A 14,773-nucleotide genomic window follows, 5' to 3' on the forward strand; every position below is an offset into this window, starting at 1 on the left:
TCACTCTCAAAACACCACACTATGCGCCAGCAATGATGAAATGTCACAAACTGTTGCCATATTTATTTAAAAGCCTTTAGAATTCAAATCTACAAAATTGCTGAATCCTGACACTGTGTGTGAGTGTGACTAAATGCGGCATATTATGCGACTAATTCCGACAGCGCTTCAAAATCGTATTCATAATTCCGACACCCTGTGTCGGAATACTACATCCTGTGTGTTGTAATTCCGTCACCGTGTGTCAGAATTAGTTTTTATGTGTCTAAAACTGTCTCTTAAATCAATCATCTATTAATTTATTTACCACTTAAAATCAGCAAATACACATATTCTCAAAGGATTCCTAATATATTCATAGACTTATTTCCAAACCATAATATGCTTTCTACACAAACAGTTTATCACTATTTAGTAAAGCAAGGTCAACTATCAACTTTCATACATGTTTTGATGTTTCTCACTAGCTGACTTGGACTTTCGCTCTGTGGATCTTACCATTTTCCGCTATACCTAGTGTTTTGCAGAAATCTTGCGCGCAATAGTATGACGTCACCATTTCAACCATCTAAGCATGCATGGAAGGAAGACCAAGCTTAATATAAAGGAAAAAGTTGAGGGGTGTTGTCGGAATGACCCACAGTGTCGGAATATGGTCCGTTTACCTTAAATTGGTCTACTTTTGAGAGGTACAGTACCGGTAACTACAGAATAGAATAGAATAGAAGTGTCGGCACTGAAGAAATAGGCCCATGGCCTGTTGCCAATTCTTGAACTTTTCGTGACTTGATTCACAAGGGATCCGGCCTTTGGAACCCGATCTTTCCATAGCTGATGATTGATTGAGATAGCTGCTGGACTTATTGCCTGGTCCGTAATTTGCTAGGCATTTCAAGACTGAACATATGCTCCTCCATAGCTTCGTCTAGTCTGTTTTTGAAGATGTTCATACTTGGAGCGTCAAAGATGCTATCAGGTAGGCTGTTCCACATGTCGGTGACTCAAAGCGAGAAGAAATGTTGTCGCATGGATGTGTTCCAACGCTGTTTTTTTAGTTTATAGCCGTGGCCCCTGGTGTTGGTTCTTGTTTCAACGCTGTTTTTTTAGTTTATAGCCGTGGCCCCTGGTGTTGGTTCTTGTTTCAAATTCTAGTAATCCTTCTGGAACCTTATATAAGTCATGAGTATACTTGTATACTTCAATGAGGTCCACATGCAGACGTTGATAACTGAGGCTTGGAAGCTTCATAATCTTTAATCTTTCCTCATAGGACTTGCCTTTCAAGCCCGGAACTATTCTTGTTGCGCGTCTTTGAACCTGTCTCTTATACACATCTACCTTTTCAAATTTCGGTGACCATACGACGTTTCCAAANTGACCATGACTCAGCCACATTCATGTCCTTAACACAGTTCGAAATATTCACTGCTTCATGGAGTTTATCATAGTCGCCTATCGCAAAATTCAAACGCTCACGCTTCCAAGGCGACTTTTCTGTACAGCACTCAAGTCTGAAAAACAAAGATTGGTGATGGCTTTTGCCCAACAGAGCCTCGTGACGAAGCTCATCCAACATTGATTCATCACTGGTAAACACCAGGTCTAGAATATTGTGAGTCTGTTTACTTCTATAATGGGTTGGTTTGGTAACGTGCTGGACTAGGAAGGAGTCTCTTACTGACTCCATGAACAAGGATGCTGGGTGATTCTCTTCCCTTAGAGAGGATCCATCTATCCAGTCTAGCTCTGGATGATTAAAATCACCAACAATCAACGTGTGTGACCTACGGCAAGTCATGCTTGGTAAAAGACTGTTTAGTACTTTATCGTTATCAGAAAAACTGTTAGGTAATCTATACACGACGCCTATGAGGAGGCTATCTTTGCCTTTTAGAGTAAGTTTGCACCACACTGATTCTCTAGCTGCTAGATGTTCTGCAGATAACTTGACTTGCTGGGCCCCATAAGAGGTTCTAACCCACAAAGCTACACCTCTACTGCACTGCTCTTCATTTAAGTTATGAAAACAATCAAAACCTGGCAACTGAAGTTCAACAGGTAAAATTTTCCCCCCATGATTTTTAGGGAGTTTTTCTGTAATACAAATAATGTCTATGCGCTCATTCTCAATCACACTTAATAGTTCACTTCTTTTGTTCAAAGCGGAATCCGAGTTTGTGTAAAAACATTTTACAGCTTTTTCTGCACTTTCACTTTGATTCATGCATTTATTTCTTACATTATTTACAGGCCTGGTTCTATGGACATGACTTCTTACTTGTCTTCCAGCTCTGCTGACTGACCGTGTGTGGTTGGTGTTGTCTTGACATCGTGAAATTGGTTGACCCGAGTCTCCATACTTTTCCGCCTGAGTCTCTCCTGCCATTTCTTGCGAAAATTTTCTCTCTCCAAAGGGGTAGCATCCTTCTTGACAAAGACTGAATTAAACTCTGTGGATTCACTTAGTTTTCTCGCAGCCTTAAGCACATGTCCAACCTGGGCTGTATCCTGCATGATTAGTGTAGGAATTAGTAGGGATCGATTCAAGCCAACCGCCAGAGGGCGGGTCTATACGATAGAGTGGGACTATATAAAGAAGAGTCGCTGTAAAGAAGAGTCGCGAGCCACGCTCGCTAAAGAAGAGCCAGTCGAGCGCGGAGTTAGTTCAAGCGCAGTCAGTTAAGCGCAGAGGTCCTTGTATTCCGCATGTTGTTGTAGCGTGCGTGAGATAAAAAGTGTTGCAAGTTACCGAAGCCAAGTCTACGTGTGAGTTCCGAGGAAGTATTTGCCAATGACGCCTACAATAAACCGACGACAACCCAAAATTATTGCCCGGAGTACGACCGAAGCAAAGTCTACAAGTATTCAACAGTGTAAGTTCCGGAGAAGTATTAGCCAACGACGCCTGCAATAAACCGACGACAACCGTAAAATATTGCCCAGAGTATGACCGAAGCAAAGTCTACAAGTATTCAACAGTATAAGTTCCGGAGCAGTGTCAGCCAACGATGCCTACAAGAAACCAACGACAACCCAAAAATATTGCTCGGATTATGACTGAAGTAAAGTCTGCAAGTATTCCACTGTGAGTTAGAATTCCACTCCGGGATAACAGCATCTACAGAAGTAACCAAGACCGTCATCCACAAAACGCGCCGTCCGCTGCACCGTGGCTCCACAGTCATCCACAAATTCCGGTGATGTAATTCGGGAAATATTTAGAAACTGTCTTATTTTCCGTAGAGACGGGGACCATAGAAATGAAATAACTGGGTAGATAGGTCGGGGTAGGATACCGTTTGAAACACATACTATTTCTGTGTAAATTCTGTCAGCTCTTTATTTTTTTGTGTGACAGTATAGGACTATATCCTGTAAATCGTGTCTTAGCTTCGCCGACTTGCCAATGTATTAGCCTAGGTTCCTATAATATAGTAACTATAGAATTTATCTTCATGTGTTATCATTGCCCCTTTGCTAACTAGTTCGTTGTTTTGATATGAGAACCGTGAATCACCGTGCCGTTTACTGCCACTCTGGCCAAGCAACCTGACCAATTTCTAATTTGTATCAGAGGATAGAAAATCAATGAATTAACCCAATAAATTTAGAACAAAAAGTTGTATTTCAGATTTAATCTCGTGGCAAGTTAGAAGTGATTAAATATCTCAAAAAGAGGCAAATAATAGTGAGAATTAGGAAGTCTTCAACTTTATAACAGAACTATCCACAAGTCAAACTATTCATGCACAGTTACCAGCAGCGGTCTTGCCGGTCTACAGGCGGTAGCATCTTTCGATCGCAGCCTCTTGCATGCCGTTATATTCACAACAACGTTAAGTGCCTTGGCACAGCAATCAGTAATAAACTCAGCATCCGCAGCATTGCTTTCGGGAACGTTAAACCAAACAAGATTAAGTTTTCTTCTCTCTCTATCCAGCAGTTCACGAGTGCTCTCGTTGGCAAGATCAGAGATGACATCTTTGCGGCCTTTACCTTAAGCAAGGTCAACTGTCAACTTTGACACATTTTTCGATGATCTCACTGGGTGGCGTGCACTGTCTCTCTTTGTCTTTGGATGTCAACATTTTCCCGCCAGACGGCCCAGACCTAGTGTTTTGGCAATAGTTTGGTGCGCAAAGGTATGATGTCACTATTTCAACCATCAACAAATGCGTGGAACTAAGACAAAGCTTAATATAAAGGAAAAACTAGAGAGGTGTCAGAATTACCCACGATGTCGGAATATACCACATTTACCCTACCTAATATTTTCTTAGACTCTCATTAATGTTGCAAGTTTCAACACAAATGGCTCTTAACATCATGACCTGTTCTCTTTCTCTTTGTGAGCATGCTAAACTAGCTAAGTAGCTAATGAGAGTAACAACAAGCTGCCCTTAATCCATGGTCAGGAAGATCTGCCAGGTGCACTGCACGGGAATTTATATTGTCATTTTATCAATCTGCACTGTGCGCTGTAATAGGCCGGTAAAAAAATGCTGCGCCGTGCACCCAGCGCCATGCTCCAAAAGTTGTTTGAAGATGAATGTGCGGCAACGATATGGTATATGTATATGGTAGGGCCACAACGCCATCACACATGAAAGTATACCAGCATCAAGTTGACTACATTTCTAATGTGTTAACCCAGGTGCTAAGGGTCAGCACAGTTATGAATATTTATTCATTATTCAAAGATCACAATTCAGTTGGACATGAATTACAAAACTGAAGAATAGGTGACAATCCACATGGCTTGAGATTGGTGCCTTCTAATGGACTGATTTTGGCAAATAGTACAAACCCGTATCATCGCATGTAAATGTCGGGAATATGTTATGTTCCCAACATCCTCCCGGCCGGTGGAATGGGATTGCGTGGCTCAAACCCATTGAATAAAGAAATACAGGCACCCGAATTTATCAGTTCTCATTTTTTGCAACCTTGAAGGTTAATTATATAGACAAACAACAAATGTTAATAAAATCTGAATAGCTTCAAGGGACACATCACATGACACATGATGATGTATCAGCATTAGGTGAAAGTCTGTAAAGACAATGTTGCCATTGTTGTTGCCAACCATTATTGTTGTCCAATGTTGCCAACCATTGTTGTTGTTGGGAATTCTGAAGACAGCTATGTCTAGACATATTTTATTTACAAAAGTTTTTGCACTCAAAAACTATTTTTTCATTAATTAGGATGAAATTAATTCTGAATTTGTTCATTAACCTTAGAACCTCCAATAACCCTATTAGAGGTTCTACGAATGATTAGTATAGTATATATAGAACAGCAAAATAAAAAAACCAGACAGAATATTTGATAACCTAGATACAGAAGGTAAACAAACAATGGCCATAAGAAATTTGTAGATAATTTCTTCTAAAATAAATTTCTAGATTTTTACTTTTACAAAATTTTCATATCAAGGAAAATCATATACAATTGAAATATAATTAAACACACATTGAATATTTTGAGTTTTTTTGTCTGTTCAACTGTTCCTTGACAAACTGGATTTGCGCTGATGACTGCGCAGGGTGAAATGGATGACTGGAATTTGCACCAACATCTGCGTGAAGATAAAATTTAAAACTCATTATGTGTGGGAAAATTCCCCAAAAACCTGCATAATCCTGAGTGTGGCCTTAAGTTAAGCTTAAGTATAAGTTTCAGTGGCATAATTGAACAAGAATACTATCTTTATCTTAAGGCTGAAGCAGCAAGTATGTTGCTTAACTTGCATATTTGCAAGTTGCAAGTATGTTGCTTAACTTGCATATTTAGCAAGAAAAGCCTCTAAGCCTAAATCAATTTGTGCCATATTTTATTTCTTCATCCATCATTGATTATTAAATGTTTATTTAGCTTAGGTCATTAAACTTTATTTGTCCTTGGGCCCCAATAACCCAAGTTTACTTTTGAAATTTAATTTTTAAGTCAAAATTATGAGGATATTCAAGATTTATGCAATCTTCAATGGCTTTTTACTGACTGGATGAGTGTTTGTATAGAAAATCTTGTGAAGGAGGGTTCATTTGGCAGGTGTCTACCAAATTGTCAGATAGTAAATTTCCAAAAAAGTTGTTTTTTTGGTTCTTCCTAATTAATACAAGAGTATTCTTGATGGTATTTTTTCTATCCTTGGTTTAATTATGTCCATTGTGTTCAGTCTTATTAACAAATTTGCCAAGTATTACAGTTTGAAGCATCTTTTTTTCTCTGCCTGGGAACATTTTATTGACAATCAGCATATATATATATATATATTTTTCATTAACCTACAAACTATTATTTCACCTATTACTTTGTGTTATTAATGCTATTGATTGTTACATGGTTACTTCTGCTATGATACCCAATTTTTCAGCAGAATGCCAGGTGTGAAGCGTTGCCGAGATGAATCAGACAATGAAGAGGTGGATCAAGATTCTGATAGTGAGCACTCCACTGAAGATGACTTCAATTTAACTGAAGGATCTGATTCAGAAGAATCATCAGGCAAGTAGATGTTTTTTTCTAATTTTGTGAATTATGCTACTTTTAAATTCAATAGCAAGAAGGCTGAAAATGTCTGTATGAAATTTCATTGATATTTTATCATATTTTTGGTCTGTGATATTTGTTTGAACTAATGAATTAGAAATTCATCAAAATGAGCAATCTGGTTAATTTAACATTGATAAAGATGTTAACAAATTTTTTATTCAGTTGTTGAGTGTTTTATAGCTATTGCAATGGGCTTGCTGTGCAATGGCTACAATTACTTGTATGCAATTGTATGTATTTTTCAGATTTGGATGAACAGGAGTGTGATGAGCGGAGGTTGATGTATGCCACTGACGTTTTGGATCTTGAGAAACAGTTTAGCATCCTCAGAGAACAGTGAGTCATGAGCAGGAAAGCTGTGTTAACATTAAAGACCCATCAAATGTTTCATTTCAATGTTCAACCCCGAGTTCTGCCTATATTCATAGAATATTATTGGAATTATTATGTAAGGCAAGAGTGCTCTTTACTGGAATGGTTTCAATGAATACCATTTTCAATGTAAGTCACATATTTCAAAGTTTTATTCACATCAATTCCTTGATATATTCAGCATTTAGTTCTCATCAGCAACAACAAATTGTAATCGTACACTCAACTGTGCTGGTGAATGACTCTTGAAAATTGTTAATTAATTACCCTCAAGACGGATCTCTTTCCAGTTGCCATCATATCTTACAATACAATAACTCTTGTATTGTTTTCTTACAGCATATCCAGTTTTTTATATCATAATATCAAATATTATAGTATAAAATTATATATTATTTCAGTAAATGAATATTATTGGTTTTGTTACTGAATAATTTGAAATAAGGCATATAATTTCACTAGCATTGCAAGGAAATAGAGCAAATTGAAAAAAAACAGCTTCTTTTTACTGTCTTGTAGCATTGTTTAAAATGCTAATTTTAACCGCCAGACTTTACCGAGAACGCCTTAGTCAAGTCGAGGAAAGACTCAACAGTGTCAGAAAGGGTGAAGCTGCTGAGTACTTAACTCCCCTCAACCAACTTAAAGAAGCCTACACCGTACGACTCCAAGTTGCCGATGTTATGAAGAAATTTCGTTTAAAGAACATACAAAATAAATATGAAGCTGAAATCATGGCTGCCAATCAAAATTATGAGGTTTGATACTTGAACTTGTCAATAGTTGTAACTATTTTGCATTCATGACTTGTCGTTTGTTTTGTATTTATTCGTTGGCTACTTAATTTCATCTTATGAAAAACATCCCACTATTTCATCTTCAATTTTTTCCTCTATGTTTTGGTGTGATGATATTCTAGGACTAATTATATCACAATTTTCTTACATACCAGCTGGTTCAATGTTGTCTTACCCTAGTTACTGATTTGATTTTCAGTGATATATATATTCATAGTCTAATACTATAAAAACAGTTTATGTAGGTATTCAAAGCCAATTTAAATTTGACAGTTGTATAAGTTTTAAAATTTAGTGGTGTAATTTCTAGCTTGTTGGCCATTCAAAATTGTCATATCATTGTCAGTTGTACAAGTTTCATAACATAGAGGAATGATTACTATGTTGTTGGCTATTCAAAGTGGTCATCTCCTTGTCAGCAGTGTACGGTTCAAAATTTTGTGGTGTAATTTCAATGTTGTTAGCTATTCAATGTTGTCATCTCGCGGCCAGAACGAGAAAGTGCTGCTGATGTGCGCGTTATGGGAGGACTTGGAGGAGCGCATCCGGCACTTGCAGGAGGACAGACACACCGTCACCTTCACCAGCCGCCTCTGGGTCGAGAAGAACCTAAGACGCTCGCCCAGGGCCTCGCATAAGGTGCGTGGTCTACAATTGCCAATAAAGTACTCAACCTGTTGGGTTGTGTTGCATATATAATACAATTGTTTTCCAAATATTTATTATTATTAGATGGCAGAATATGCTTATGTACACACATGCGATTAATGACCAGAAAATTAATTGATTTAAAATGTCAGGTAGCCGAACAAATCCTTGAATTCATTCATGAATCAGATCTTTGTTCGGTTACCTAAAAATGTAAATCAATGAATTCTTTGGCTATTAATCGCACGTGTGTAAACAAATTGACTAAGTACACTAACGTGATACACACACACTAATCGTACGACCTAGCCAAACCCTGGCGACAGCGCGCCTTCATCGCTGAACCGAGCGATGGGAACCTTTGAGCGGACATCCGCACTGAAAATACAAAAGAGAACGACCGCCATCACCGCCTGAGTGGACTAGATTACAGGCCTGAAATACTCGAGAACAATGACGATGTGTAAATGAGAGTTTGACCTTCGGCGCGAAAGAGATTATGATTTTATGAAGCGCTAGAAAACCCACTACTACGAAATAAATTTTTATTATGTGTGAGATATTTTCTTGTTTGTTTAAGGAGGGAGGTGAGCGTAAGGAAAGTAAGGCAGTGGTGGACGGCCCGTACATCGTATACAGGTTGCGGGATGAAGATATTCTGGAAGACTGGACTGTTATTAGACGAGCTGTGCAGGCCAGTAAACAACGTAAAAGCAAATGTAAGTTCTTTTTAATTCCGGCAGTTTAAATTTTTACATTAATAATAAACGATCTAGTCATAGATTAGAATTTATGCTAGCATAGTATAGAGATTTGATTCCTAATGATTTTGTTCATTGTGAATGTATCTCTCAAATTGTTATTTAAAATTGTTCTATACTTGAATTTTTCGCTATTAATTTTATAAAAATTTCACTTGCTTTTTGCACTACAAATAAAATCGCGTGTGTTGTCATTGCCACTTTCTAAACATACATGATCCTGGTGTTTGCACATTTTTCAAAAATATTGCAGTTTTAGTTCGTTTTTATTCTCAGAAAAATTTATTTTGCCGTGAGATTTTTTTTCTCGAGAGTCTTTCTGATTCCAAATTAGAATTTGAAATGTTCTTCTTTTCGTTGCAGTTGGGAAGATGTGTTCTCCCCGTCCTATTGGTCAAGGCTTCGGGTTATGAGGCGTGCCATGTCTAGGGTCTCCTCTGCACTGCTCACCGCCACGCACCGCTAGCGCTGATCTTCTTTCCTTAGCTTCCATGAGTGTCATGACCACCTCATGTCTCTTTTCTATAACATGAATATAAGTGACAACATTGACGAACTAACGCAGCAGTATTTTTACTACCATGTCTTTATGTCTTTGCAATATATATTTCACTAAGAAGATTCAAGCAGCGCAAAAAGCTTCAGGTTATCATTGCAGTCTATTCCCAGATCTCCAACGAACATTTTGCGCTCTTAAAAAAAGATTTTGCTTTGACAGAAGCTAAGCTCATACTGCCTAATTTGAGGATGATCAGATCCTTACAGCATATGATTAACGCACTTATTAGTTTGCTATCAAAATAAGATGTTAACAGCATAACGCATCCTATTTAATATATTTATAAGTATTGTGAATAGTATTGTATGACATTGAGCTTTTATTGTTCGTTCTAGGCCCTACTTAGAAATACTGTTCTTCTTACTGACATCTATTTTTAACGTCTTAAGTTCCGTAACTGATGCATTATTCTTCAACCTCATATCCTCATCAATCTCAGTTATTGTTAAACTTTAATCATTCTATTTCATCAATGTACAAAGCTGGGGTAATTTTTTTGGTGATTTGACTTCGTTGTAGTAAGACGTTTGACGAGGTGAGTGGATCAAGTAGTCAATAGATATTTGTGCCGCGTACTTAACTAAGTACGACTCTTCAAACTCTAAACTTTGCAAACGAATTGAGACAAAGCCAGTGGATCCAATTGTGTAAAGACATTACTACCACATGTTGAATAAGGTACGGCTCTCCAGATTTTTAATGGTCTGGATTATTTTATGTCAATGTTGAGTTTCAAATACTAATAAATTTCGATGATTTCCAGGCGCAATTTTGTTTATGTAAATAGCGTATATTTCGTCAACATTTTGATGCTATTCACGTGTTTGTTTATCTATGACGATTCGGAACGCAATGTAAATTTACAATGGTGTAAATTTTCGATCTCCGTTTTCGATGGTCACACTTGATAAATCGACACATTTTTACTACTATACTGGGATTCAATGTGAATTATTTTACTTTTTCGCTATTATTAGAGATTTATTTTTCCTCCGAGTATGACAAAAATGTACTCCAATAATTCTATTCCCGTGTTGATTTGAAACTTTGGTGATTTAGCGGCCGTGCTAGATTCAATTGAGGAATCGTATTTAAATGTATTAGTATGCAAGTCGATATAAATTGAACGATTTTAGATGTCTAAATCAAAACTTGCCCCATAAATATTGAAAAGTGTTGTATTTGTGTTTTTTCGGTCTTTTTCTCTTTGAGCTCTTCGTTATGAACAGTCGTTTAACCGCTTGGTATAGCATCAGTAAGGTATCTCTCGTTAGCCAACTCAGCCTAGCTACATTACCACTGACTCAAATGGGTTATTGAGAGCCCCGAAAACCTCGGACAGGCTTAGCTGGTTCCTTTGGTATTTCTTCACTAAGCAGGTTCACCTTAAAATTTTCCCTTCATATGCAGCAATTGCGTCCGTGGAAATGTTTACTCTCTATTATAACAGTTGTGATGTACGAACATTTTGCACATTTATTTTCAATAATTAATCGACTTGTACACTTTTTGCGATTTCAATTTTTATTCTCAAGACACCGGTATGCCCGACATTTCTCTATTGAAGATATTTGTCGCTAAAAACGAACATGCTCACAGGCGGAGTAGAAATCCCGAATACGATCAGCTACGATGAAGGCGTTGTGGAAGAAATGGTTCAACATAGACGCTGTAAATTACTCGGCTGTCACCGCACGAGGGTTCTTGCGGCGAATTGGAACAGAGTGAGGGGGCAAGTGCTCCTCAAAAATCCTTGCAGCGACAAACCGATAAGTTTCTACTATCGAACGGGTTGCCTTGGTAAGGTGATATCTGCTACTGCACGGATTTTCAGGCAACGAACGGCTTTCTGGTAGCCGAGTAATAACCTGTGCTTGGCTAGGGCTAATTGGCGTTGGCCGACCTCTGTTAACTTCCATCTCGGAAGTAAACAGAACCATCAGCGAATGAACCTAAGTTCATTAGCTGGCTAAAGAACCCCCCCAAAAAAATCGGCAAGAACGCGTCACCTCACGGTGACGATACGCAACCAGCAAGCCTTCTATGTCTTTATGCAGCAAAAACTATCTACATACTGATGGCATACCAGGCATAGCATCGACCTTCCACAGATAGACAGAAGTTTGATCTCGCAGGCGACCAATTTCCCAGTAATAGAGCGCCGAAAATTTTTAAAACGAAGTAAATGAATATATGGAGGAAAATTGAGTACGCTTTTTAGATTAATTTATTGGCGATTGTGGTGAGGTTGTGAAGATTTAATCGGTTTCATTTGTAAGTTTTACAACAGAATTTTATGTCATTCAAAATATCTCTGAGTCAATCTACTGAAAGGACTTCGGATGAAACTTATGTAGGCTAACCTCTAACGTAAACGTTCTTATCATACCTAAATTATTCGGCGGTTATGTACATTGTACATCAAGATGAGTAGCAGGCTGCGTGTTCTAGACTCGCAGCAAGTGGTGAAATTTCTGCAATGTTCACAATCGAAGACAGACCCTCTGATTGCATAATCTTGAGGTGTTGAGGAATGAGGATACCTAATACCTACTTAAATTCGAAGTTAGCTACCGTAGTTCCAGGGGTCCAGCTGCTAGCCTAAGTGTTCTTCCAGAAAATAATTTTGCAATTGTTAGACCGTAGCTATTGCCGCAATTGATGTAAAAATTAAAAAATTCTACATGACCGAAAGACTTGTGTTTTTCTGTGTCAAATTGTGTTTTTCTGTGTCAAATTGTGTTTTTCTGTGTCAAACTTGAACTAGGTATTTTACCTTTAATTTATGGTGGCGATGCTGACAAGGAACTTTCACCGTTACTTAGCCTATACCTACTACGTTTTACTGTTTATATTTTATCTCTGTATTACTACTACCAGACAGTACCTATTGTGGAAAACAGATTGTTTTTTTTTTTTAATTTGCTTTGTTGTGCTTCAACCATTTGCTTTGCAAACTTGTCAAGTTGTCATATCGGCATAGGCTATCCATATTACATAATCCATACTAGGCCTAGTCTATATTTTATTATCTGCATCAGCATCACTATGCATTTTGAAATTGTAATCTGTGATTGAAGAGAATACCTACATGCAGCATGCACAAATCACAATGTTAATGTCAGAGTCAGACATGCCTAAAAGTGATAATGAGAACAAAGTTCTTACTTCTTGAAACTCCAACACAGCACACACCACACACCGTGGCGTACAGTGTACACTACACTACATTCTACAGAATCTACACTCAGTCTATGTCTACAGGGCACAGGCTTATACGGCTGGGGAGCTGGCCTCCTGTCCCTGGGCCCCTGGCCCCATAGGGGCAAAGCAGAGAGTTTTTTAGACTCTCCCTCAAGTTCATTTGTGAGTCCTATAAGTAGACCAGTAAAGTATCCTGGATACCAGCAGTATCATACATAAGAAATTGAATTAAATCTTGGGTAAATGAGGAAATTAAAAATGAACTGATTCTAAAAAATCTGTGGTTTGCCACTATGCCTGGCCCCCTGGGGCCCTGCTGCTCAGCTGCTGTGCTGCAGAGTGTAGCAGTAGCACTGCAGCCTGGAGGCTGGAGGCTGGGCCCTGGACCCAAAGTTGCTGTCTGGAATAGCTACGACATAGCTTGGAACGAGCTGTGTGTGTCTAATTCAGTAATTCTGAGTTGTGTCATGTGGCAACCAGGCAAAGTGTGCCCAGTTAATGCCTTAATGGGAGATAGTAAAATAGATAGGACTTCTGACTGACTAAAGTTAAAAATTTAAATAATTTGTTTTTAGAATATCAAAGATTAATAGTTACCTAAAGTTTTTATATTAAATATGAAGTTAATTTCAAATAAATACTATAAAATTTAGTTATTTTTAAATATTTCATTCTTAGAATGAAGTATAACAGGTGCATTTGGGGGCAGGGGTAGCCCAGTGGTTACAGTTTAGAGTACCGGGATTGGAGCAGAGAGCCTGACTCCTGAGAGAGGTGCTGGTTTGATCCCAACTCTGTGTGCCAGTTTGGCAGTTTCTGCTCCAAATCGTCAAGGAGGCCGCAGGCCGGGCAGTTAAGCACAGCAGAATTTGAAGCAGTGACTTGTGTGTTCGAGTCTTATCATTACTTTGAGACCGCAACATGCTGTGAATGCTCTGTGAAATTAAGAATTGATGACAGGCCTACAGCCTAATGAATGGCTATTATTATTAATATTATTATAACTTTACCAAGTGTCAATTGTCAAAGTAGCAGGTCAGAACAAGTCATAATTTTCTCCAAATCAGCCGACTGAGTAAAGCATTACAATACAACATACTGAACATACACATATAATACAATGCAATGTATGCAAATTGCAATCCACAAAGTGAAATTAAAAATGAAGTGAATGTTATAATGTCCTACATTCTTCCAAAGGTTGAAAATGCCAACAATGACTGACAATTACCTACTGTAGGTTGCGGTTCATATTTTCAGCTTCACAGTTCATGCCATTGGTGCTTAAGGCATTATAACTGCATAGATCAAGATGTTAGAGCTACAACATATCACAGTGTAAAATATTCACTATACAACAATCAAAAATATTCACAATATCCAGAAAATGGAGGATGCACCACTGACCACCATGTTCACTCAGGCCCAAATGTAACTAAAGAGTTGGAGGGAAGATGTTGCAGTAATGTCACGCAACACATATTGCGTGTGACGTCTCACTTGATACATCGTATAGCAATTATTTTTTTGAAATATTTTATGGGCCATTCAAGATGTTCAATATGCTTCAGTTCTCATTAAATTTATAATTAAAATTTGTTATTGTTGAATATCAACAATTAAACTTTTCACAGATGGAGTTCGTTACATACTTGTAATGTGGAATTCACATGTTAGTTTTCATGTTTTACTTTCAGGTGATGAAGAATTTCAGGTGATGAAGTTTCTTCAATTCCAGGTGAAGTTTCTCATTTCAGGTGATGAAGAATTTCACTTGTGAAGGCATGGCAATATGGGGATACAACTTTTATGATAAATTAGTAGCATAAACATATGTCTAGTTCTTTACATTAGCTATCCATGTCAATAGACTT

General features: G+C 37.9%; 1 protein-coding gene across 2 annotated transcripts; it reads left to right on the plus strand.

The window, feature by feature from the left end:
- Positions 1-6,321: 6,321 nt before the first annotated feature.
- LOC108681514 (breast cancer metastasis-suppressor 1-like protein) lies at positions 6,322-10,872 on the plus strand. 2 transcript variants are annotated; one of them, XM_018170555.2, is made up of 6 exons: positions 6,322-6,510; positions 6,804-6,894; positions 7,481-7,688; positions 8,220-8,366; positions 8,959-9,094; positions 9,500-10,872. In XM_018170555.2, the coding sequence occupies exons 1-6, from the start codon at positions 6,384-6,386 to the stop codon at positions 9,547-9,549; spliced, it is 759 nt and encodes a 252-aa protein (XP_018026044.1). In that variant the 5' UTR covers positions 6,322-6,383; the 3' UTR covers positions 9,550-10,872. The 2 variants fall into 2 exon arrangements, with proteins under 2 accessions (XP_018026044.1, XP_018026043.1); XM_018170554.2 differs by having other exon boundaries at positions 6,326-6,510; positions 8,956-9,094.
- Positions 10,873-14,773: the final 3,901 nt, after the last annotated feature.

Source organism: Hyalella azteca, unplaced genomic scaffold (genome assembly GCF_000764305.2).
Source record: "Hyalella azteca isolate HAZT.00-mixed unplaced genomic scaffold, Hazt_2.0.2 contig264, whole genome shotgun sequence".
Classification (NCBI taxonomy): domain Eukaryota; kingdom Metazoa; phylum Arthropoda; class Malacostraca; order Amphipoda; family Hyalellidae; genus Hyalella; species Hyalella azteca.